We start from the raw sequence: 26,401 nt of genomic DNA, 5'->3' as shown, positions 1-26,401 counted from the left end.
TCTCTCTTTCTCTCTTTCTCTTTCTCTCTCTCTCTCTCTCTCTCTCTCTCTCTCTCTCTCTTTCTCTCTCTCTCATACCCCCACATGTGTGTATGAGGACTTCAACTATGTGTTTATGGGGTGAGGAGGGGGTTACCAAATCCTTAGAGAGGACTTGGCAGTCGCCTTTCTCCCTCTCGCTTCATTGCTTCGGTCCTTCCCAAATCCTATTTCACGGTGCCAAGCATGCGCTCCCTGGGATCTCACAACTCCCATCTCCAGACGCAGGTTTAAGCCCTTCTCTTGGCACCGCGGCCGGGCACGGAGAGATGGCATGTGACGTGTATCAGCACCACCAGAGACAAAAACACACCTATTAWCATCACTCGGAGTTCATGCAGCTCACACGCGTGCAAAAAAAATATTAGCTAGATGAATTAGTGGCATATAGTTAACCTCAGACAGGAGGCAAGGGGTCACAGAAACCTGCAGCCAAGCAGAACTGAACATACTCCAAAAGTCAGTGAATCAGACAGCAACAAATCAGTCTAATGCGGCTGCAACTGTTCAAGCTCTGTGAATTAATAAACTGAAAACAAAACATGCGACGCTTTAATTGGTACTTTCTCTTAATTTACTCTCATAAGGTACAGGATAAACGTAGCCGGTTCTCCAATTACAGCTACTCAGAAAATTAATTAGTGAATAAATTACCTGAATCTACAGCAACTGAGTCAAGAGGGAGGGAATAAGGACGGCGCATTCATTTAGCCCATCCGTGTGATTTTGGATAATGTCCATTAGATGGCGCCAAATACCAGAGGGTTTGTTTTCATGCAGACGCKTTCATGAAAACTTTAAGCCTTTTCAAATTTTGTCAAGTTTAAAACGATACATTTTATTGAATTATGTCGGGAATTATGTTGCATGCTAATACGAAATAGTGATAATTACAGGTGGAAGGAAAGTTATGCATAGTTTTGAATATCTTTCAGATATAAAATCTGAAAAGTGTGGTGTTCACTTGTATTCGTCCCTTTGAATCAATAAAATAAAACCACCTTTTGCTGCAAATACAGCTGTAAAAGTTATGTGGTATTTTTTTATTTCTGTTAAAAATGGCTCAAGCTCAATCAGACTGAGCATCTCTTCTCAATATTGGGTTTCTTATCTATACTTTGACTAGACTACTTCACTTTCCATTATGACTCTGGTTGTATGATTTGAGTTGTTGCTTCATTCCTCCACAATTGTCTTGTGCTTAGTTCCATCCATCTGCCCATCAAATCCGGTCAGTGTTTCTACGGGAAGAAAACTTATCTCAACAACATGATGCTGTCACCACCGTGTTTGACCGTGAGAATAGATAGTTCTGGATCATGTCCATTGTTAGTTTTTTGTTTTGTTTTGTTTTGGGTTTTTTTGCAATGCACCACATTTTGTATTTAAGCCAAAGATTATAATCTTGATCTGATTTGACCAGAAGACCTTCTTCCATTGTTGGATGTAAGAAGGTCTATGGCTTTTTTTTACACGGCTTGTTTSAAATTACAACCAGGATTTCTCATGACTTTCTTTCAACACTTTGTTTTTGGGAAACTTCCATCAAGACCAGATTRGTGAAGAGCACCACGATRGAGAGATTCTTTATTCTGAGCTGTAGATCTGAGCAAGTTTTCAAAAGTTACCAARGTCAGAACATTGCTGCTTTTCCCAGCAATGTTCTTCTTGCTCAGCAYAGGTGCATGGTCATGTCTGAGTAGGTTAGATGAGATGTCTCTGAGATGTTAAAGCATGTAACATTGTTGGTTTTTGTTTTACAACCAAACCCATCTTTGAACTTTGAGYAGCTTAATTTCTTATCCATCCGAGTTGTTTCTTGGTCTTCTTGGTGTCGCTTGTTCGCTCATATKTTCTAACAAATCTCTGAGGCTTTTAACAAAACACATGGATTCATAATCATACTATATWTTACAAAGGCACACTACATTTACTAATTAGCTTACTTTTTAAGATAATTGCTTGMATTTGATTTATTTTTTTCAAAGGTAACAGAATGAAGAGAGCGGATGAAAGTCCAAACCTTTGAAAAAAAAKWWTTTTCCATTTAATAATTATCTACGCCTTTGATTTTATTGCTTTTCAAAATCCAGAGAAAATACCTTCAAGTTGTTGTTAGTTTAATGTGGCAAACTAGAAAAGAAAAGTTTACAGGGTGTGAATACTTTTACTGAAATTATTAAACTAAATAGTTTRCTAATACCCTCAGAGGATTTGCGATCAACCTCGCAATCCACTGTCAAATCTCCTAATGCAATTATCGGCTGATCTCACCGTGCAACATGTACCGAGTTTCTGTTGATAACTGTGCATAATGAAGTGAAACCATCAAAGTTCACGTTGTGCTGCGACAAGCAACGTAAAAGTGAGCCTAAGCACATTTTCCACCTCATCAAAATATGCAACTGCAAAAAAATAAAACAAGTGCAGGCTTTAATTTCTAAATACTAACAATAAACAGCTACATTAATAATCTGGTCAACTCTTAAACAATGTCCTCAACCCTCTGTAGAGTATCTACAGCAGATTCGAAAGTTTTACGGGACAACGGCTCATTTAATATTGATGCYGTTGTTTCTTTCTGCAATATTCCTCATATTCTCAATTTTCCAAAGCAAAAGAACTGGATATGGGGATMATTTCTATGTGTACAGTATAATAGGATATGGGATTTGTGCTGACAGCAATGCAGTGTCAGCGACTCACAGGAGCAGTTCTGATGAAAACTACAAGAAAAACGTRTGCTGAAAATCTCCTGTATAAATATTTTAGTAGTGTAGCAGCCACTATACAACTTGTCAGCACATGAGACTTGGCTGATTTGTCCATTTTTCCTTTTCTGTGGAGTAAACCATCTTGAGTCAGCACAAGCTTCTATARCTAAAAATACYTTGAAAACTTCATACCCTTACTGACACAGCAACTGTCACTCATTTCCCTGGTATATGCAGTTAACACAGCAGTCAGCACATTGAAGTTTGAATCCTTTGGGGGAATGTTTCTTCCAAAGAAACTTTTCAATTGCTCTCCATTTTCAACTGGAGWGCAGGACTCCATATTTTCACTGTGAGAAACTGAACCGCTCTCATTCAAAACACTCCATCACCATCACTGCTTACGGATATATGCCCTGCTCCCTCTATGCTCAGATTTTATGCTYCTAGGGCAAATAGGGTTTATTCTGCTCCTGTCTCTCAGGTTTTGTTGGTGTTTGAACTTTGAGTTTTGTCTGCACTGAATTTGATCAGTCAGTTGCACTTTAATTTGCCAAATCATGTGAATCCATTTTTTAGCATCTGAGGTAAAGATGTGTTAAAAGTCTTAACCTTTTATTGCAGTCGCATAATAGCAAACGCAAAAAAAATGTTGACAGAAAACAAAGAAATTATAATATGTGCAAAAGCAATGGGATCTGTGGTTCTGTGGGGTGGTGTCTCCTCCAAAGACTCTGAAAACCTTWTAGGCATCATGAACTATTTGAAACTTTGAATAGAAATCTGATTCTAGCAAAAAAAAAAAAATCAATGTGGTTCCGTATTTTGTCTTCCAACAGGATAATGGTTTAAAAAAAAGCATAGTCAAGGAAACACAGATGTTCTTCATCGGACACAAAACCTAACCTTCTTCCATTGTCACTTCGGTTCTCAGAGCTAAATAATATATAAACTTGTAGGGTGTTGAAAGGAACAGAACTTAAGTGAGGACCTGAGACTGGGTGATTTCTAATGTGTGCAAAGAAGAATGGTCAAAGATCCCCACCTCTGCTCCCTCCAATGTTGTGTAATGTTGGGRAAGATTGGCTTATTGACAAAAAATGAAAGTATTAATAAAAGTATTCAGGTTAAAAAACAAATTATTTTCAGATTTATAGATTCTGCACATTCTACACAGACCTGGTGGTGGCTTGAGGTAAGTACCCCACTGCCCCATATGTGAAGTAACTCRTTATCACACGCACGGATGACAGCAGCAAGAAAAGAACAATGACCCAGTTCCTCCACTCAAACAAAATCAAAGCAGTCAGTCACCCATGTGATAATCTCAGCAGCAGCTGTGGAAATATTAACCTTGCCCGTAAGCAGAGCAGCAATTTCAACCCACTTTATTTCAGAAATCAAGGCCAGCATACAAATCTAAAACGTTGATCATCATAGTTAAAAAATTCACCTATGGATTAAGAAGTATTATAAGAATTGATGAAAAACCATCCAGGATGAASAAGCAGGATGAATCATTCATTCTCGTCAAATATGGCAGGAGTCTCAGCAACGTGCATTTTTCATGACTGCATAGTGTGCATAAAAATGACTTTAATGCATCTACACGAATGATGCAGCTAATGAACAAAGAGCTTACTGTAATGTGTCCACTGATGCAGACTCATCATAGCAGTCTGAGTGCCTCCAGGGTCCAGACGAAGAGAAACAGCCGCGTCAAGGATTAACAGGTCAGAATTAAAGTGTTGTATCCCCGTGCAATATTAATAGGGTCTGGCCTAATTGACAGCATTAACAGTGCAAATGAATGTCTGGGTCAGACATCCTTTCTGTTAGAGGATCTCCGTCTGAATGAGGCTGCAGCTAATTTTGGATTCCGTCTTGAACAGTTATGCAGCTGGTATTTGAACCTTGCATTGTGTTTGACTCCCAGAAGAATACAACTCAAGTGGCATGGTTGCATGTTGTCTGACTGGAGATGTAAATCATATTTGTAAGTCAGTAACTAAGAGAGTCTTGATCGACATGAGGACACTTCTAGTCCGTTTCTGGTCCGTTTATCAATAATGGCCCCATATTTAAATGTTGGCTGTATTTCTGACTTTTATGTTTCCTGTAAGTGAAAATATTCAATCAAATTGCCTAAATTTTTTGTACCTTTGTTTAATGGAAATAAATCTGAGACATTACATTGTGGTTCTTGCTTTTCTTTTCATACAGTAATTTACTTGTTCCAACAATCTCACAAAAACTAAAAAAGAAAAAAATGAACTGTACAGAAAAGACACACAAAAAAAGTTACACTTTTTGGAAGATTTGTATTTAAAATAATCACTTTTTGGAAGATTTGTATTTAAAATAATTTTATTGTTTTGTTTTTTATCACAATTGGAAAAGGTACCACTCCAAACAGAATAAAACAACATAAAATGACTTTCAGTTTTGAAAAAGGAAATCTTGTTTTCTTTACATTTTATTGAAAAATTCATGTCAAAGTTATTTATCCAGCCACAGTCAATGGGGAAGTCTTCATTAGCAATATAGCAATCAAACCCGTCTTTTAATTTCTGATCAAATACTAGTTTCCTCTAATTTTAGTTTTCTTTCAGATTCAAGTCAGGACTTACTTGACCACTGTCGATATCACCACCATTCAGAAGAAATGTGTTAGTAAAATACAAAGAATGGACATTTTAGTGTCAGAACGGTTATTAATAATAACTTAACAAACTCTGAAATGCATTTTTGGTGCCCTTTTTTTCCCTCTCTCTTTTTTAAACCTGCAGGAAAGTGAAACCTGAGAGCACTTTAGAAGAATGCTGCAAAGCCCTTTGATGACTAGTGACAAATATTTCAAGGAGAGTACTGTACCAACTGAAGAGCTGCCACCCTGACCTCTGAGATGCATGGCATGTGCTCTGGTTTAGACAAAGCATGGTGTGGAAACCAGCCGCTGGCACTCTGGGCACTCAGGGCTTGTGAAATGCCTCTGACTAGACATACTCAGAGGTAAAAGATACTGATGAAGAAAAATGACGTCAAAGACCTGCAGTGCACAAGGGCACACAGTAATGAAAAGTATTTTTAGGATATTGTATAAACTTTTCTGCACCCCTTTGCTTCTATTCTTGTCTATAAGCTTCATCTGTTGCTAACTAACACTTTAAAAAACAAATATAGGTTTCTAGAGCTTCTAAACGTGGAAAGCTGTCAGGCTAAACTCTTGTGGAACCAGCTCCCAGTTTCAGTTGGTGGGGCAGACACCCTGTCCGTGTTTAAGAATAGACTTAAAACGTTTTTTTTTGATAAAGCTTATAGTCAGCCTGGTTTAGGTTATCTTGAGCTCTCTCTGTAGCTGCGCTACCGTAGCATTAGGCTGCCGGATTAAAGAATGACCATTCTACTACTTTCTGCTCCTACTCTGCAATTATTTGCAGTTGTTTTACCAACTTGGCTGCATTGTTTGTTAACTAAAAATGACTTGGAATCTGTCTGCATGATTTAATTGAAGTTCCTTGAGATTAAATGAAGAGATGCTATATAAATAAACTGGATTTAAATTGAACTGAATGATTTCGTTTAAAGCTTATTCATGTGTTAGGATGGCCTAGTCAAATTTTACACCCACTTCTAATTGAGAATCTATTGTAAATCGTGAAAACTGCTTCTCTCCAGTCTGACTGAGCTTATATGAAGGTAAGGGAAAAAAGTTAAGTCTGGAAAGATTATGGAGACAAATCCCAAAAAGACTTGCTGCTGTGGTTACAGTGAAAGTTGATACTTTTAACTGTTCAAAAATCCAGTTAAAATGTATTGAAATACATAGTTGCGATTTGCCTAAATTTAAAGCATTCCTCATACTACTATCCATAAATATACAAATCAATTTAGAGCTAAAATATGCTGTAAAAATTATTCAGATTTTCTCTTTATTTATTTATTTATTTATTTATTTTTATTTGTTGCTCTTTCTCAAAGAGCGCTACGTGATTTGCTCTTGGGCGCAAAGATAAAATGCACTGCAGTCGGATGTCTGCCGTCCTGTTTCCACATGAGCAGGTGCTCGCTGCATCAGAGCTATTTAAATTTTAGATCTGAGGAGCGCATGTGCGCATGCGCCGCGCAGTCATCTGACGAGTGCGCGCAGTTGACGCTTCACAGCACCACACAGAGAGGGCCACCGTTCTTACTACGGAGAGAGAGACACACACACACACTCGGTCTCCGCCAAGACGCATCTGTTTCAGGATTAGGCACTTTATCAAACACTGAGCCCACAACACTACGAGCCGGAGGTTTGAAACCAGACGAGCGGCTGAAGAGCGGAGGAAAGAAATCCTGCTGAAATGTGGCGGGCGACGCTGGAGTAACGGTTTTGGAGTAAGGCTCGAGGGGGAAGCTGTGTGGGTCTTCCAGGGATGCCATGAAAATCACAGGAGCGGAGTAACTCGGGAGAGAGAGAGAGAGAGAGACCGCCGCTCCTCGCTACAATCACAGACACGCCAGGGGCGCTGGTGGCGGTGGTGGCGGCAGAGAGAGCGAGAGATGGATCCAGCTGGAAACATCCGCTCTTTTAGGTAGCGCTTACGAAGATTCAGGGAGAGCTGACCCGTCTCTGTCGCGCAGTTTGTAGCCGCCGCCGCAGGGGAGCTGTCTCAAAGGATGGATTTCAGCCTGCTCCGGAACATCATCAGCAGATACGTAAGGGCCGCCGTCTGTCAACACAATCATTCCATATCCGATGTTTTTATGTGCTGCAGATTGTTACGGATGCTTTATTTCTAGCCTGGCATTGGTTTTTCCCCTCCCTAGAGGTGGGTGACACGCAGAATGACAAACGCTTTGCTCATCTGCAGTGATGCACATGTCAGTGGATCAGCTTTGGCAGGCGCCCGACTGTTGTTTTTGTGGAGCTCAATGAGAATGTGCCAGTGGTTGCAGATCCAGTAWWAMYKKKGGGGGGGGGGGGGGGGTGTTGGACACATATGAACTTTGCTGCCTCGTTTACAGTCCTTTGCAAAACAATATTCATACCTTCTTGGACTTTTTCCACATTTCTTCTCTTACACTACAAACTTTAAAGTCTGTCTCGTACTTTTGAAATGGAAGGAAAGGGTATGTGGTCTTCAAAAAGTTTTGGGAGTAAAAATTAGAAAAATGTGTGCTTGTCTAATGTCCCTTTGAGTCAATAAATTACCTTGGACCACCTTTCAAGTAATTTGAGACTTTGCAAATCTAGTTGAGATTAATGTTTTTTTTAGCAGGTCTGGACTTTGACTAGGCCATTTTAGCTCATGAGTATGCTTATGTTATGACTCCGCCAAGCCAGTAATCAACAACAAGAATAACATTAGCAATATTTATTATTGCACAAATAAGAGAGTTTCCCATTAACTTTATCCATTCCTTTGACAGTCCAATAACAATAATTTGACCTGAATTCAAACACACCTTCAGGCGGACAAACCCACATAAAACACTACAAAACAATTATTCACTGCAAGCTACTGATGCTCTTGATTCACTGCAGAATAACTACATGCAATATAAACCCAAGATCACACTACAAACAGAATCGGGTCACATATATTTAAGATTAACAGCGACATGCTTATATTCTGGGAAGTGACCCGAAAATGAGACACAAGACATAAAAGCACAAAAAAACGGAAAAATAATTAGTCTGCCCTCAGAAATACTAAGGAGAAACAAACAATCCAAAAGCTGGGTGAACTAACAAAAAGAAAAAAAAACTCTAAAGAACATCAGGAAGCAGTGATAGAACTGTAAAAACAAAATACAAAAATGACTAAATGCTTGTAATAAACACTTTAATCATATCAGTCTAAAACAAATTAAAAAACACTGTGTCGCATAAGCAAACACTCAAGAAGATGTTCTTTCATCAGTGGACTTATTCTTGCCACTCTAATGCAGTATATTTGACCTTTTTATTGCTTTTACAAATCAGTGATGATCTTGTTTTGGCATAAAAAAAATGTTGAAATAGAAAAAACATTTAATGTCAAAGTGAAAAGTGATTTTCTATATAATAATAATGATAGGAATCTGTCTCTATAGGTCTCAGTCAGGCTGCGCATCTGGATGCTGCACTTTTCCTCCACTTGTCCTTGTTCAAGCTGTGTCAGGTTGTGTGGGGATCATCTATGAACAGCCCTTTTCAAGTCCTACCACAAATTCTCTGTTGGATTGAGGTCTTTGCTTTGACTGGGCCGCTCCAGAACATCAACCTTATTGTCTTCAAACCTTTCCTGTGTAGCAATAGCTGGATGCTTTGGGTAGCTGTAGTTCTCTTGCAGATGGAAACAGATTGTCCTGGATTTCTCTATATTTTGCTATATTCGTTTTATCTCCTTTACAAGTGTCATCCAAACATAGCGTCTTGCCTGATGGCCAAAAAGCTCCATTTTGGTCTCATCAGATCAAAGAACTGTCTTCCACTTTGCCATGGAATCTCCCACATACCTTTAAGCTCTTTGCCAGTCTCTCATAAAGCTTTGACTGGTCAAGAAAACTGGCAACAGTTGTTGTCTACAGAGTCTTCCCCGTCTCGGCTGCTGGAGCTTATAACTCCTTCAGCATAGTCGGAGGTGTTGTGGTGACCTCGGTCACTACTCTCGTTTTTGCAGTTTGTGAGGACGACCTGATCTATGCAGAGTTACACATGTGACATGACGGATTTCACTGAACTCCAGAGAAGTTGTCTGCTGTGTTCCTTGGTCTTCATAAATGCTGTTTGTTTGCTAATGGTCTTGAAAAGTAACATGAAATAAGTGAATGTATTGAATAAACCCCTGAAGCCTTCGCAGAACAACTGCACAGATGGACGCAGTTTGTTGCCTTAGATTTTATTTAGAGGTAACGGAGTAAAGATTGATTAATGCCATTGCTTGGGACCCTTTTCAGATTTTTATTTGTAAATAGTTTGTAAAACCAAACACTGAATTCCCTCTGCTCACAATAATGCAATACTCTTGAATATAAGTTTCCAGTAAAACACCGATGCCCCCACCAGGTTAAGTGTTTCTTGTAAGGCTTTTTTTCATGCAGCAGTAACGGTGAAAACCAAGCCGGGTTTATAGTTCACGCATTGAACTGCACGTGCAGTGAGACAGATGTGAGCGCATATCTCTGTAAACAAAGAATAAAGTGTTGAGTGTGCGCTTATCTCACGCACGCTCGCTTAATACATGTTCTTAAGACTATAGTTTTCTAAATAATGTCCTACAATATCATATAATTTATTTTGCCATATTTTTAACAGTGGGCTGCTTGTTGGTGGACTGCTCTATCGTCCCTTAAGCCAGACTTGGCAAGTTTTTGTGAGACATTTTTTCCAAGTCTCTCTCACAGTCGTCACCACACGTGTCTGCTGTCCTCTGTCTCCCGTATATGTAGAAACTGTTAAGGCCAGGAAGAGAAGCGCGTCCTTGTGGCAAACTGGAAATGTCCGCTAAACAACATCCGTGTAAAGCTGATCTGTAAACATTAGCCACATTACTGGTGGCCTGGCCTGAATGGGTCGCTGCCCTCAGCAACCTCTGATTATCTGGCAGGACGGGAAGCAGCTGGCTGGTGGGCGGCTGAGTTAGAGAGAGAAAAAAAAACAACATAGTGTGTTTGAGAAGCCCGCTGTGACAGGGCCTGGTGAAGCTCTTTCACACATTTCCGACGCTTTTACCTGGTCATATGACAGACCCCAGTGTTGATGAGATGACATATTTTGGGACAGTCAGGTTTGCTTTCTATATTTTTTTCCCCCTAATGTTTACGCTTGTGTGAGTGACAGGGAGCTTGACCGATGCTCAAGTCGAGCCAGTATCAAGGGAAATCAAATTCACAGTGAGGCGAGGAGGGGGGAGCAGCAGCAGCAGTCGGAGGCAGGGGGTAAATGGGTCACTGAATACGCCCCGCATCCCTCACCCCGCTGCCTTTGCATCCTGACAAATCCTCCAACGTTATTAACCCAACAAGGTATTAATCTTTATCTAAATTATCGAGATATTGATTTACAATTTGAGGGAGGGATGATGTACGGGACCTTCCGTTAACCCGCCCATATTCTGAGCAGATGCTCTTGTAATGGGCCTACACAGCAGAACAAACATTACATCATGCAAGGTGATTAAAATGTAATGAGCAGTCCAGTCAAAGCCTTTTCAGACAGAGAGAATAGTCTGCTCTCATCAAGGTCACAACCCAAATGCAGCTTATTAATGAATTAATAAATCAACTTCAGCCATTAAAGGATGGTCTTTTAATTTAGTCCGGTTTACTCCAGAGAGAGCAGGTCTGAGGTCTTAAAAGTTGTATTTTGTCACCCTGTCTTCACCCATTAATTCAGACAGAACTGGAACATGTTGTTCTTTTGGTGGAAGAGTGTATTTTATGGTCGGTTCTTAAGTTTGTCAAGACATTTTAGATATTTTATTTAAATGAAATGCTTCGTAGCCATTTAAATTTTGCTAACGATGTGAAAACAAGTTGTGTTTGACTAGGTTTTTAATAGTGTCTGACTTAATAAATCTATTCAGTAAAAAAATAGTAAAACCGAATCATTTACAGTGCTCTAAACATTTATTGGCAATCCTTAAAATTAGCTTAAAATTAAAGCAGCAATTCATTGCAGTAACGTATTATCACATTTTATTTAAGCACATTGAGTGGGTGAGGATATCAAGATCTCGCATCAAAAACATAATTGTTTGCAACAAAATCCCTGCAAACAACTATTGACTAAGACATTCTTTAAAATAAAAAAACATACGTTTCAGTTATATTTTAGTTGTTCAGAATGTGCAGGAACTTTTTTTAAAGACGTTTTTGGTACTTGTGGCCTTTATTGAACAGTCAGTTTAGACAGAAAAGAGGGTGGACATGCACCAAAAGGCTTGAGGCCAGGAATTACACCTCGGATGACCACGATGAGCACCACAGCCTCTAAATATGGTGCACCTTGTGTGTAGCAACCTTTAAACACCAATCCACTATTTCCTGTTCCCCTGATGTATAAATATGATGTGACACGGAGGGCCATTTCTCTTAACCGTTCTTCAAAATGGGAAAGAGACTAAAACATGGTGTTTAAGTAAATCAGATGTGCGCTGATATTTATAAAATCAAGTAATGGGTTCATGAAAATGCTTACTCACCTGAGCTTTCTCATTGTAAGAGCTAGAGGAATCGTTACAAAATACAACACTTGTATTTACTGGAACTGTGGCCATCAAGCCAGGACAAGGATTCAGTTTTACTACATTAAAGACAGTGGTGCAAGGAAAAAAACTTGACAAATCTACGTTGGCAATGAGAAAACGAAGCTGAAAATTTGAATGTGTTTTGTTTCGTACTCGCTTTTTGATTTTTATATTAGTCCTGCGCTGCATGTGTGACATGTGTCCAACTCTATTCAAGGGCCTTTTCTTGTCTGGTATTAACAGTGATGATGCGATGCCTCAGACTTTTGCAGACTGAGAGCTCTATGAGGTCATGATCTGTATTTGAAAATGCTGGTGTGTGTCATTGTAGGTTAAGTTGATGAATATCTGAACTTTTACCTCTAGTTTCAGTTCTGTGTTCACATCTTTGCATCTTTTCTTTGAATAAAAAGCAAGTCTTCAGTCACCTCTCACGGAAAAGTTGGCAAATAAACTTAAAGGCATGTTTTGAAAGCCAGGACACTGTCTGCTGAAGTACATTGCTGTTTGTCACTGCGACTAATGGTTAAGGGCGGTCTATTCCTGTCCGGTGCACCCCATGGTGAAGGGGCCCTTCTGTGGAGACAGCACCTGTAGGTGGCAAAATGTGTGCTTGGTCTGAGCTTTTCCCGCTGGCCTTTGTTAACGTCACGGAAAATGATCTTTTAACTACAGTGAGTGAGATCGAGGGTAATCTTTTGACGTACTTAGCTAGGCTCAAATGTCTGTTTTTATTATTCTGAGAGCCATTTTCAACCCGGTGGTAGCACGTCGACGTCAAGAGCAGTCAAAATGAGAGCTTTTTTCGAATGCAGATTACGGTGGCAGGGGAAAACGAGAGAGCGGGGGGAGTGAGGAGAAGTGGCACAGCTGGATTAAGGAGTTACGTAACTGTTGGATCAGAGCGAGTCAAGTGAGGGAGAAAGCTGGGACATCATCTGAATACAAATGTTGACATTCAAAAGCATATTCAGCCTTTGATTTTTGTCTCAGGTATTTTGTCAGATGCGTCGTCAGGCTTTTGGTGGATTTTCTTCCCACTGGGTGTACAGTTTTAACTTTGCACTCTGCTGATGTCTAAGCAGAAGGCATTATCAATATCAGATATTAATGTTGCTGTTATATTTACTGATTACATATATCAAGTATAATTCTTACCTTTTAATATTGGCGAAAATGATGAGAACCACTGACCTTGCCTCTCTGCTTCAGTTAAACCAATCCATCCTGCATCACTATCACTGTCACATGACCAAACAAATTCCACATGTGACAAACAAGATATAAACATCACTTGTTAATATATTTCCAGTTTTACTTTTCTGACCAGCACTGATGTAAATAATGACTGATATCGGTCATTACTGATTCTAATGCTGACATATTGTGCATTCCTACCAGCTGATTTTCATCTATATGTTTTAGATAATATTCTGCATTTTCATAATACTTTTTTATTTAAAGTCAATTCAATGTAATTTGAGTTTAATAGATGAGTGATTGTTTTAAATTATCAGGATTTCAATGTCCATGAAAACAATTGTAATTTTTTTTCTTTTTAATCTAATAAAATTAGAGCCGCCCAAATTTTGGACCGTTTAGCATGTAAGTAGTTAGTGCTTTTAGCATGATTAGCTGTAAACAGCAGTTTCTTAATGACAATATCTCCTAACACCAAGTCTTCTTTGTCCAGTAACGACATCTGTAGAAGACTGGTATTGACTTAGGTATGGTGTGTTCAATAACTGGAAAAAGATGGGATTCTTTAGATTTCAACTAGACAGTTAGAGGAAGTGATACTAAAAATGGTCCACTTTAAGTTCATTTGTCTCTAGATACCTTCTTAGAAATGTAGTATTTTTCTTTTATCTGAATAGCGTTTTTTGTTTTAACTTGGCACAAAAAATTATTAAAAGTGGTGAAGCTTTTAACACCAGTCACAAGTGACTCAACCTAGATTAAAGATACCTTGTTTTGAGTGTAACATGACCAAAGAAAAAGCTTGAACACTTTTATTAAGATAATGTGTGAGATGGCAACATTTTTTTTCTGTGGAGAATCAAGACAACTACCCTGGTGTAATGATGGGCAACTTGCAGAAACAAACTTTGGAAGTTTAGCAACATTTTACAAGATCAGTAAAGTGTTTAGTCCAAAAAAAAGAAGAAGAAAAAAGAAATTTGACTAGCTCATGTTCTGCAGCTTAAAAAATAAAGAGCTTTCAACTTCCCTCTGCAAACTGTATTGATAAACCTCAGGAATTGACCCAGGATTTAATTTCCAACAACTAAAGACGTCACCCCATTCGAAGAGAATGAGATTCGGTCTGTTAATGCATGAATCACATCACTGGTCCCACCTTTATAATCTCATTTTAAATCCATTTTCACATCAACAGATGAAGGAGGGAAGTCGTACTCAGTTTACAGTTTATATAATAAGTATCTTCCATTTAGTCTTGTTTCTTTGATGCATGAACTTGCAGACTTAGTCTGATGTTGAGAAAGTGTTACTGTGGTTTAAATGGGAAACATATTTATCCTTGTTAGCTGGTTAATGTCCTGTTCTTTTATCTGCTTCTGTGTCAAATTTCAGTTTTAAGGTTTCCAAACACTGTGAGGATAACATGACACTGCAAAAAGTGCTCAAGTTTGTGTCTTAGTCATAGTTTTAGATTGGCGGTAAACCAGAAGTCTATTTTGTAGTTTTTATTGAGTTTTTGATATTCTCTAAATATAGAGAAGATCAAAATCTAACATCTTAGTTGGTTAAAACTTGAACTGAATAACCTGAAGGAGATCGCCTCGGAATTAAATAAGGATATAAAACACAGTATTGCAAATACGTTTTCAGTGGAGAACCCATATTCTAATTTATTGAACATAACTGCAGTCAAAGATGTCTAACTTCAAAATGATTAATAACCCAAACACGTATTTTGTAAAAATGTGCTTTCAGAGGAGAAACATTCAAATGTGTTGCACACTCGATTCTCGTCTTATTCATGCACAAACAGAAAATGATCATATGTAAACCATTCATATTTATTTGTGTCCCTTAGTCATGCTGTGCCAATTATTATAACTCATGTGTCAGTATAGCAACAAACTGTTTCTCTCATATAACTGAATAAAATATACTGACATAAATCAAGACTTATAGCTTTGGGAGTGTTATCATAGTTTCTCCAATGTTTTTTTTTGTTTTCTCCTAAATAGGAACAGTAAATGGAAAAGCTTCAGATAATTGCTTACCGATAAATCACCCACCGAACTTACATGTCTTTCCATTTACCATGATTGCATAAAGTCTGTATTTATAGCAGCATCTGTTTGCTCCCCTCACCTTTTAGGAATCTTCTAGCTTAAGAAACTTAATGAAATTGCAATGAAGTAAATTTATATTTAAACAACTTTATTTAAAAGTATACTTTAAATCTTTTAAACTCGAAGGAGTTAAACCCCAGAGTGGTGCTGATCTGTGCTACGTAACCGTTTTCCTGTGTTTATACATCCTGCGTTAACAAGAGGAGTCCATTAAAGCTCAGCTGGGGAAATTTGATCTGTTGGTTAATGAGGGATCCCTGTTCATCGTGCTGTGGTCTTCTACAGTGGAGGAAGTCTAAGACACCATGGCTTAATCAGGCCAGTTAATGGCGGGTATCTTTTATTATCTTTCTGAAACAGAAAGGAGTTGAGGTAGGCTTGGGATCTTGTCTGCTAAAGCATGCAGATAAAATAGACCATGCCAGAACTAGAAATACTCTCATTGCTTTTTATAGCAACATCTCTGAATTTTTAAATAGCAGGCCTCCTGCTGCTGTCTCTTTACAATTCCAGCGTTCAAACAGAAACTAACCAGCTAAAGAGAGCCAAGTCACAGCGCAGTAGGGAAGCTGCATTGGTGGGATGCTTTGCTGTTATCACGGGCATCGTGTCACTGCTGATGATTGATGCTGATGCAAAATCAGCCCACTTTGGTGATGAAGACAAAGCTTCCATGTCCTGCAACCAAGCAGGAAGCCAATTTGTCGGCTGGAGCCCTGAAGTAGAGACGAGTAAACTGGGATGAGGGTTGATCCAGATCAGTGGGAATTAATGACCAGATAACTAAAACCCACAATGCAGCCTCTCTGTCTTTCTCAATCCCTGCGCTGCAGTTCCTCCCTGTCACGGTGTGACAGTCACTGCCAGGAGACGCTGGGAACAAAGGCAGAGAGTCGTGTGGACGGAAATGGGAGGATATGAGTGACAGAAATAACAATTTGTGTATTAAGTATAGAAATGTTAAAACTGAGGCTCATGTCCTTTCTGAATATTTTCAGATTGTGGTATTTTGGGGGGATTTCATGCGTTAGTCACCTTTTATTGCGGTTATTGCTGCGTTTTTTTCAAGGTATGTCTCTTCCAGCTTTGCACACCTAATGTTTTACAACCTCTGAAACAGAATGCATATTTGTGGTATTTATATCAAAGTACATGTTGTTGAGGGTCGGACAACTGCATGAACACAATTTTCCAAGTATGTATTTCTTAATAAATTCTAAATATTATTTTTATCTTCTTCTGACAACGTTACATACTGCAACTCAGCAGTACAAAGTGACTCATAACAGTGACATCTTTTAATTTCCCTGTCCTTTATTCTTTTTTTTTTCTGCACAAATCTAATAAACTGCTATAACTTTCGTAATTAAACACTTACCACCCCAGTGTGATGCTCTCACCATTCGTTGTTTCATTGTGTTGGTGCTGTTTTCAAGCTGCAGTTGTTTTCCATCACACAAAGCAATTTGCTTTTAAACTTCTGTAAAAAAAAGAATCCCCCCCCCCCCCACACACACACACACAAAAAAACTTATTTCTCATGTTTGCTGTGTTTATGTCAAATTGCAAGCAAAGCTTGCTATGGCTTACTTTCAGCCATGCCTTTCTTTCTCTTCCATGAAGGCCAGATTTGTGCAATATGGCCTTCATGTCAACACACTCTCTCCTCCTCAAGCGGTAAATCTTTTCAGCTCCTCCAGAGTTGCGTCTTGGCTGCTTCGCTGATTGATGCTTTTCTTGCCCGGTCAGTTCAGGTGGATTGCCATGTCGGTTTGCAGTAGCGCCGTACTAGGATAATGAATTGGACAGTGCTTATTGCTGTATAACCTGACCTTGCTTTAAGCTTCTCCCTGCTCTCTCTCTCTGACCTGTCTGCTGTGTTTCTTGGTCTTTGTGATCTCTAGTGTTTTCTAAAAACACCACTGACGCTTTCAGAGAAGAGCTGGATATAAACTGATTGCAAAAAGAAACTTAAATGTAATGTTTTATCCACTTTATAATTCTGGGCTACTTTGTGTCAATCTATCGCACAAAATATAAATAAAATGACACATTGAATTTTGCTTAGTAGATTTTAAAATGTGTAGAAGTTCAGGGGATGTGAATTCTGTTTTTTCACTGTACATACTTTAGGCACTGTAGAGGCTCTTAGTTTACATCCTCTGTGTTTTTCTTCTTGGTGTTTTTTTCACAGTTTGTGTTGTCATAATCTGTTCTTTTCTCTTTTGCGCTACGCTCCTTTTATTGCTCCTGCTGCTCGCTCTGCTCCACTGTCAGTTTTCATTTCACAGTGTCTACTGGGGTCATGTTGCCTTCACTAATGCCTTGGTGGGGTCTTAACTCGGCTCACAGCATTGACTACATCACTATTTTTACCTCATGGCACGTTCCTGTTCATAAACAGTGGATAAGTTTAGATCTGTGGCTGTGGGCTTTTCACCAAGTAATTTATGCCTTTATTTCACTTCGGTCTGCTCACCAGGATGCGCTGGTTGCCCTTAAAGTCATATTTAAAACACATCAAGGTGGGAAACTTAATTTGGACTAACATAATGTCACTAAAATAGTGCAGAATTGCTTATGTTGTGTAGAGCACATTGTTTATTTTTTGATCAGTATTTCTGTAAGGCTCGCTGCCTTGTCAGTCATTTTGCGCCACCCCAGGCCGTAAGTTTTTATTCTTTTATTATTCTTGGGGCGATATCTTGCCACAATAGTGCTGTATTGCCTAATGAAGGGTGAGAGTTAGTGTTTGCTGATCTAATTCTCTGGAATAAACTCTCCAAGGAGCTGTTTTGTTGTAAATACTGCGTGTTCCACATGGTATCCAATGCGTTTTCCTTGGCTTTGCATTGAGTGCTGTACATTTAAGCAATGCTGTAATGGGTAGTAGCATAATGGAGCAAAGCACAGACTTTAGGAATAGTTTAGATTCATCATTTCTTTGTCTCTGTGCTGCTATTTTGATCCCGTCATTCTCCCGTTTCATTGTCAGTGTGCAGGGGAGGAGAACTGGGTGGACAGCCGGACGGTGTATATCGGCCATAAAGAACCCCCTCCGGGTGCTGAGGCCTACATCCCTCAGCGTTATCCCGACAACCGCATCGTCTCCTCTAAGGTGAGCGATCCCCAGCCTCTGCCACAGCATAGTTTATCTTCATGCTCCCTTTCCGTTTCAAATCCAGCCAACTGTGTAATGTCTTCTGTCACATTTTTTGAAAAAGGAAACTATTCTCTCGACTTCCTCCTGTCAAGCTGTACATGTTTTCTCTGGCGTAGAGAAAGTTTGTGTGATGTGCCACTGATTCTCGAACTGCATCAGTAGTATTTTTTTCCCCCCCTCTCTCTCTGTTCCACAGTACACCTTCTGGAACTTCATTCCCAAGAACCTGTTTGAGCAATTCAGAAGAATCGCTAACTTCTACTTCTTGGTCATATTTTTGGTCCAGGTAAAATTTTTCTTTGAGTTAAATAATAAAAAAAACACTGTCTACTTTTAGTTTTGTAAAAAACCCATCTCTAAAGTTACTTGAAATGACCCGTTTCGAATACATCATTGCCTTTACTTTGGATGACGTTAGCTTGTGTTTGAAATTACCAAAAACTTTGCTAAAGATGCTTTGTTTCCAAAACAACAAAACTACAAATGTTCCTTACATTGTGACAGATGAACTCTGTGATTGAAGCTGTGCTGGTTTCACATTGATAGCTAAATATTTGAGCTACAAAAACATGCTTTGGACCGCGATAGCCTGCCCTTTGTTAGCTTCATTAGGCTCCTTCAGTGAGTACAGGGTGTCAGAACTGTTTCCTCTTTCTTTGTGATTCATTATCGACGTGTCTGGATGGTTTTTGAGCTGTTTTAAGGAACCTTAAGACAACCTTTGTTGAATCGTAGGTTTGTTGGAGCGCAACCAGCTGTTTACTAAGACCAAAAAGAACCTTACACCTTCTCATAGTACTTTAGTCCAAGGTAACGAAGTCTGTGTAACAAAACAACTCGGTTAACTCATATTTTGCACAATTAAAGTAGAAACGTTTGGACTCATTATGTGCGTTTCAGACATAGTCCTGGCAATTCCCAACCAGCAGTTGCCTCAAGTCATGGCTGTTCATTTCCACCATTGTCATGTTAAATCTTACACTCTCATGTGAGAAACTGGGTGTGGCACACCAGCTGAATTTCTATTGTTTAATAACAGAGGAAAGGAAAATCTTTGTTTGATTTCTGTTTTTTTTTTTTTTTGTTAAAAGGCGTATTTTCACCTGTAAATGGATTCAGTTTGACGGTATAGATTCAAAGTTTGGTGCTATTTCAGTAATTTTATGAGCTTCATCTTCCAACTCCAGCTTTGCTTCACTCCATATTTTCCTTCCTCCTCTTTGTGTTGTCCCCTCTTCAACCTCCCCCTCTTCTCTCCCTCCCGTTTGTCCTTTCTCCTCGCAGCTCATCATCGACACCCCCACCAGCCCAGTCACCAGCGGCCTGCCCCTCTTCTTTGTTATCACCGTCACCGCCATAAAACAGGTAGGACGGACACAAATGAGCTCCGGTCTCCGGGAAATATCGCCCCAATAACTACTGGCCTCCAACAAAAACACACACTCTCTCTTGACCAATCTGCAGCTGCTCCATTTCCCGTATGCACACATTCCTCTCCTGGTGAGAGGACATACTATTGAATAAGTCTGGTGATGTGAAAAATATGATAATGAGTGTTCTCTTCTGTTAATCACTTGAGCGGAGGATCCCGTGGCTCTGGGAGATACATCTCAAAACAGTGAGAGATGGGGTGCTATTAGTGATAGATGAAGTCGTCCGAGCTTTATGGGACATTAATCTAAAACGTGGCATTTTCACTTGAAACATAGGAAATGGGTCAGTAAGCAAACACAGCCCATTGCTAACTTATTACAGAGTCTGAAATCCTCCAGTTGTTGGGATCGTATGCTCCAGCGCCCTGCACAAGCATCATATATATATATTTTTATACCTTCACAAATTTGCTTCCCATTTCTTTCTTGCTGCCTCTCTGTCAGGGCTATGAAGATTGGCTCAGACACAAAGCTGACTGCTCCATAAACGAGTGTCCAGTGGACGTGGTGCAGCAGGAGAAGGTGGTGAGGACGCAGAGTCACAAACTACGGGTAAGAATGGCCTCATTAGGCCGGCGCTGCACCTGAGGCCACAAAGCAACACTGCTGCACTGCTGCAATGCTCACTTTTTTTTTCTAAAACCGTCGCTCCCTCTCCCGCTTTGCTTTCCTCTCTGCAGTGCTTTCTGGCTGTCTTCCTTGTCTTTCTGACCAATTATTGGCTGTAAAACCTTTAATAAACCATTCCCTCGTGCAAGGTTCTCTCCAAGGATGAACAATGCTTATGTATTTTATAAATCATGATATTCTCGTCCTCATATACTTATCGCTGTAGGTCAGTCGTTGGTGACACGACATTGTGTTCTTCGTGATTGAATTATTAACGCAGCGCCTTGTAAAACCATTCATACATCTAATTAAAACGACAAAACAAAACGTTTTGTCGTTTTACCTCACTGGGTTTTATTGGGATTTTATGAGTTCTTTTACCAGAAAGTAAAGACATGTGAAGCAAAAGGAAACTAGGCCACGGTTCAAAATCTTTTTCCAAATAAAATCTGAAAAGTGTGGCAAGCATTTTTATTTAGTCCCACTGAATAAAAACTTTTTGTAGAACCACCTTTTGTTGGTTCAAGTTCAGTGTTCCTTTGCATCAGGTTCACCCTGTAGTCAGCACCATCCACCCGTCTACCCATAAACCCTGAGCCGGTGCCACATCATGATGCTGTCACCGCCATGTTTCACATTGGGGAGGGTTGTGTTTAGAGATTGTGTGTTTTTTAGGAAGTCATGCACCATTTTCCTTTTTATTTTACTATTATGCACTAGTTTGTGTTGGTCTGACACATAAAACCCCAAATGAAAGTATTTATGTTTTTTATGTTTTTGGTTTTAATATGAAAGAACGTGAAACAGTTCATGGGGCATCAATACTTTTGGAAGGCATATTGTACCTCAGTAATGATCTTGATTAAGAATGCACTATAAATTGGTAATAACGGCTGTACTCCAGAGAATGGATTGTTTTGTTTTCTTTGAAAGATTTCCTTTTTTATACTTTTACAAACATTGCACACCTATATATTTAGGCAGTTTTCTTCTTTGCAGTTCTTCAGATGCTGTGTTTTGGAACCTCGTACAACTAAGTCCCAGTTTCAAATAATAAAAAAAACAGATCTAATAAACTGAAGGGATCAAAATACTCATTAAGAGAAAGTAGTATCAAGCTATCGGTGAAAGACTTTATGAGATGTCAACTTGAAAAAAAAGTGCAAGTAAATGGTTATCGACGGCTGCTATCACAAAGGTTTTAGTGCAAGGGTGCCATACTGGATTTTGATGTTGTTGCAGATTTTTCCTCTCAAACTTCTAATATTGACCGTCTTTGATGGGGGTATTTTTTGTTTGTTTCTTTAGAACTTAATACTCAGAAATGTCAACTTCTGAGTAAAATACAAAGCATAGTTAAATGAAATCTTTCAATCAATCAAGGTGCTGTTTTTTGTTGTTTTTTTTACTAGCATTTTAAAATCTTTCAGTATGGTGCCTTAGAAAAATATTTCCAGAAGTGGTTTTAAATGTTTGAAGACCTCTTATTTGGTGACCCAAGTCCATTCTTTTACCCACCCTCTAATAAACAACCATGTAGAAACTGGTGGTGGCAATAATATAGTTAAGTTCTGCTTCCCAGTAACGGGAACAGTGCTGACTTCCAGCACTTTTCTTTTGTTTTGAAAAACCATTAAAATTGACACATGTAGCTGCTTGTTATCCATGGAGACATCCTTTCCCCACCATCCAAGGATCTAATGAAAACAGTGTCAGACTGTTTAATGTGACTGATCTAGCTCATCAGATCTATCGATTCGGTCTGCTATATTTCAGACTTGTAGCACCATTTTGTCAGCAGGTAGGTAATGAGCGCCGGTACATCTAGTTTCTGCTGCGTCTGCTGCTTGCTGTGAATGTGCAGAGACTGTGTGGGACGTTGAGGGTCAGCTCAGAAATATACAGCTTCACCATAGCTGCCAGGCAATAAAAGGTTGCGCAGCACTATAGTTGCTCCTGTCATTGCAGTAGTTTTCTTAGTTGTTTTTTTTTTTGTGTGTGTGAAGGTGATGCAACTTTCAAAAAAAAGAAAAAAAAAAAGATTTCTTCCATCAGTGTAGCTTTCATCTGTCTCTTTATTCGTTTTGTTCTGGCTGTCTGTCTGTCCTCCAGCATTTTCTGTTCTCTTCCGTACATCAAACAGCAAGGATTAGAGCGTGCGTTGGGAGTAGGAATAATGATGAATACATTAATCATAATAAATCAGAGAGCGTGTGTTATGTGTACGGTCACCGTGGAGACGGGATTTATCCGAGTTTAARCTGCTCTGCTCACATAATCCGTTATGCAACTTCTAAATCCTTTGGAAAAATAAAAAAATCGAATAGTAAAAGATGAGCAGACGGTTACCCACAGGTCTTTTCTGTTTTCCTTTTACATATTTCTTTCTAATCTTACTACATCTGCTTTGTTATTTTACAAGAGAGCTGCTGTGCCTCTCCTTTTCAGGTGGGCGACATCGTCATGGTGAGAGAGGACGAGACTTTCCCCTGCGACCTCATCTTTCTCTCCTCCAGCCGGGACGACGGCACCTGCTACGTCACCACCACCAGCCTCGACGGGGAGTCGAGTCACAAGGTGCAAGTGATGACTTTCTGTCTCAGCCTCATTTTAAACTCGAATTAATTTAAGTTGCTATCTAAAACCATTAAAATTGAGAAAAGTTTTGCATCCTTAAAAGACTGAGAAGGTAATCGTCTACATTGAGCATCTTTGAAGTAGCAAAATAGCAAAATATTTTAAGCCAACAACACATGCTTGCTGGGACAGAACAATGGCTGTTATAGTATAAATTGTATTCCTGCTACTATTAAAAACTAAAACAAACATAGATGTTTCCAGGCAGGTTATATCACAGATCTTTAGCAATGTGCAAACCAATATTCTGTGTAAGTGCAGTGTAAATCTCCAGTACTTTATTGTTTATAGTTAAGCCTCACTTATTGGCATCCCTGATAGTGACTCATGTCTTACCGTCTTCCTGCTCTGAAACATTTACCAGCTTATTTGTGGCCTTCACATATTGTTGAGGTCGCTTAGAGAAACTGCCCAAGTTAAACACCAAATCAATTCCAACCTCATAATGGGTGTCTTGGTGACATTCCCCCCCCCCCCCCCCGTCTTCTTTTTTCTTCTCCCCCACCTTCTGCCACATTTTTGTCTCAGACCTATTACGCTGTACCAGATACCATGGCCTTTAAAACGGAGCAGGAGGTGGATTCATTACATGCCACTATTGAATGTGAACAACCGCAGCCTGACCTCTACAAGTGAGTGTATCCCCGTAGATGGATCGTTGTACACAGACCTTTTACAAGATGTAACCTTATGGCCATGGACATCTTGATTTAATTTTGTTTTCCCGCTTTGTTCCAGATTTGTGGGACGCATCAACATTTACAAGGACAAAGAGGAGCCTGTGTCCAGGTGGGCAGTTGTTTGTGCTGTGGTTATTGCCTAAAATTGTTGCTTTTTTTTGTTTATTTTAGCCTAATGTTGCTTAAATGTTTAAATTTGTTTGTAGTACTACATAATGCAACCTTTAGCTTCTGAAACCTTAGAAGTTACTTTCCGGAAGCTTCATGGATCTTACCAGATACGTTTCTAGAACTTTCATGATTCATGTATTGATCATGCAGTTTCCTGGAACTTCAATTAAGTTTACTGCATACCTTCCAGCAATTTGACAGGTACTTTATCAGGTACTTTGCCAATATTAGTAGGTACTCTGCTGGGAATACCTGGTTACTTTCCTGGAACTTATCAGGTACATTGCCAGAGTTTCATTGATTGATTGAATGATTAACTGACTGATTTTTTGTTTTTACATGTAAATGCTAATCAACAAAGCTTTCCTTGTACTATACCGGATTTTATTAGGTGTTTTTGGAGCTTTATAAATACATTCTTGTGCTAACCACATAATGTACTTTTCCAAAACATACCAGGTCCTTTCTTGGAGCTCAATGTGTTCTTTTGAAGAACTTTTGAAAAACTTTTACTGAAATTATTTGTTCCTTTCCTTGATCTTACCATATACTTACTTGGATAAGTATTCCAAATAATATTCCAAAGCTTACTAAGTAGTATCCTGGAGCTTACCAGCATCTTCTGCAGCACTCCATGGTACTTACTGGTTACTTTCCTGCAGCTTGCCCTGTAAACTACCAGGTGGCTTCCAGAGTTTTTAGGAAGTTACCAAGCACTTTCTTGAACTTACTAGGCTACTTCCTTTTGTTTATTATGATGAGGCTTTTAACTGTGTAATTTCCAGAACGTACTTGATGCTTTCTTAAAACTTCCCAAAAAGATGTGGTAAATACAGTAAATTACAATCTGTATTATTGACTGCTATGCTAATAATTATTTGAGTTTTCTGAACTTTGTTAAAAGAATGAATTTACTTTACATTTACAGAACACTAGGAGCTGAGAATTTACTTCTTAGAGGAGCCACGCTGAAGAACACACACCATATTTATGGTATTGCAATAATTTTGAGCAAGCAGTTAAGCATTTGTAAACATAAAAAAAAAAAAAAAAGAAACAAAGAAACACTTTTGTTTTCTGCTCCTCAGCTGTTGCAGTCTACACTGGCATGGAGACCAAGATGGCGCTTAATTACCAGTCTAAATCTCAGAAGCGCTCTGCTGTTGAGAAGTAAGATTAATGACGGAGGCCTTCCCACTGTTGATTTAGAATGTGTCTTTGGGGAGTATTTTACTTCCCAGCTCCGTGGCGCTGACCCCTTTTCACTCCATCACTCTCTGCAGGTCGATGAACGCCTTCCTCATCGTGTACTTGTGCATCTTGATCAGTAAAGCTGTGATCAACACTGTCCTGAAGTACGCCTGGCAATGGTCGCCGGACCGGGACGAACCCTGGTACAACCACAGGACTGAGAACGAGCGCCAGCGCCACGTGGTCTGTCCCCAACTCTCTGCATTTGTTGCAACATTTAAGCAGCTGTGGTGTTATAATTTCCCAAAAGCCACATTCCTATAACGTGTATCGTCCACTTCCTAGGTCATCCGAGCCTTTACGGACTTCCTGGCCTTCATGGTCCTGTTTAACTACATCATCCCGGTGTCCATGTACGTCACTGTAGAGATGCAGAAGTTTCTTGGGTCGTATTTCATCACGTGGGATGAGGAGATGTTTGATGAGGAGCTGGGTCAGGGAGCCCAAGTGAACACCTCCGACCTGAACGAAGAGCTGGGACAGGCATGTGGCTGGACACACTAAAGCAAACTGCACTGCACAGATAACTGAATGCAATCTTTATGTAAATGTGCTGCTGCTTTCACTTCCTTCAAGGTGGAGTACGTGTTTACCGATAAGACCGGCACTCTGACCGAGAACAACATGGAGTTTATTGAATGCTGCGTGGATGGCAATGTCTACATCCCACATGCCATCTGCAACGGCCAGATCCTCAGTGCTGCCTCCAGCATAGACATGATCGACTCCTCACCTGGGGGGTACAGGAGAGTAAGTTTCTTTTATATGTTAAACATATAAAATCACAGATTTTATGTGATGGGCCAACAGAAGGTAAAACAAAATGGAAGGAAAAGGATACGTGTTTTGTCAAAGTTAGTTTTATTTATTTTGTGTGCGAAGGAGTACGAGGATCTGTTTTTCCGGGCGCTGTGTCTCTGCCACACGGTGCAGGTGAAGGAGGAGGAGACGGTGGACGGCATCAAAAGGGGCATCCATCAGGGCAGGCCCACTTCCTTTTACATTTCCTCGTCTCCAGACGAAGTAGCTTTGGTGGAAGGAATGAAAAGGTAACATCATGATGACAAGTTTTAGTGAACTTAAACAAAAGTATATGAGATATCACATACACATTACAAAGTCACATTTTTCTAGAGAAAGAATTGAGTTTGGGCGAT

General features: G+C 39.5%; 1 protein-coding gene across 4 annotated transcripts in view; it reads left to right on the top strand.

The window, feature by feature from the left end:
* Nucleotides 1-6,874: 6,874 nt before the first annotated feature.
* LOC103479768 (probable phospholipid-transporting ATPase IH) overlaps nucleotides 6,875-26,401 on the top strand; it is a 35,725-nt gene continuing 16,198 nt past the window's right edge. For all 4 annotated transcript variants that reach the window (XM_008434422.2, XM_008434412.2, XM_008434437.2 and 1 more), the window contains exons 1-14: nucleotides 6,875-7,457; nucleotides 18,296-18,418; nucleotides 18,660-18,749; nucleotides 19,748-19,828; nucleotides 20,341-20,448; nucleotides 22,954-23,082; nucleotides 23,671-23,774; nucleotides 23,881-23,931; nucleotides 24,922-24,986; nucleotides 25,082-25,163; nucleotides 25,277-25,427; nucleotides 25,530-25,727; nucleotides 25,821-25,994; nucleotides 26,127-26,293. In XM_008434422.2, coding sequence (XP_008432644.1) covers nucleotides 7,419-7,457; nucleotides 18,296-18,418; nucleotides 18,660-18,749; nucleotides 19,748-19,828; nucleotides 20,341-20,448; nucleotides 22,954-23,082; nucleotides 23,671-23,774; nucleotides 23,881-23,931; nucleotides 24,922-24,986; nucleotides 25,082-25,163; nucleotides 25,277-25,427; nucleotides 25,530-25,727; nucleotides 25,821-25,994; nucleotides 26,127-26,293 — 1,562 coding nt within the window. In that variant the 5' untranslated portion in view covers nucleotides 6,875-7,418. The remainder of the gene's footprint in view (nucleotides 7,458-18,295; nucleotides 18,419-18,659; nucleotides 18,750-19,747; nucleotides 19,829-20,340; nucleotides 20,449-22,953; nucleotides 23,083-23,670; nucleotides 23,775-23,880; nucleotides 23,932-24,921; nucleotides 24,987-25,081; nucleotides 25,164-25,276; nucleotides 25,428-25,529; nucleotides 25,728-25,820; nucleotides 25,995-26,126; nucleotides 26,294-26,401) is intronic.

The sequence above is a fragment of the Poecilia reticulata genome, linkage group LG2, assembly GCF_000633615.1.
Source record: "Poecilia reticulata strain Guanapo linkage group LG2, Guppy_female_1.0+MT, whole genome shotgun sequence".
Lineage (NCBI taxonomy): Eukaryota > Metazoa > Chordata > Actinopteri > Cyprinodontiformes > Poeciliidae > Poecilia > Poecilia reticulata.
Note: the sequence above shows the minus strand (reverse complement) of the source record. Positions and strands in the feature narration are given on the sequence as shown.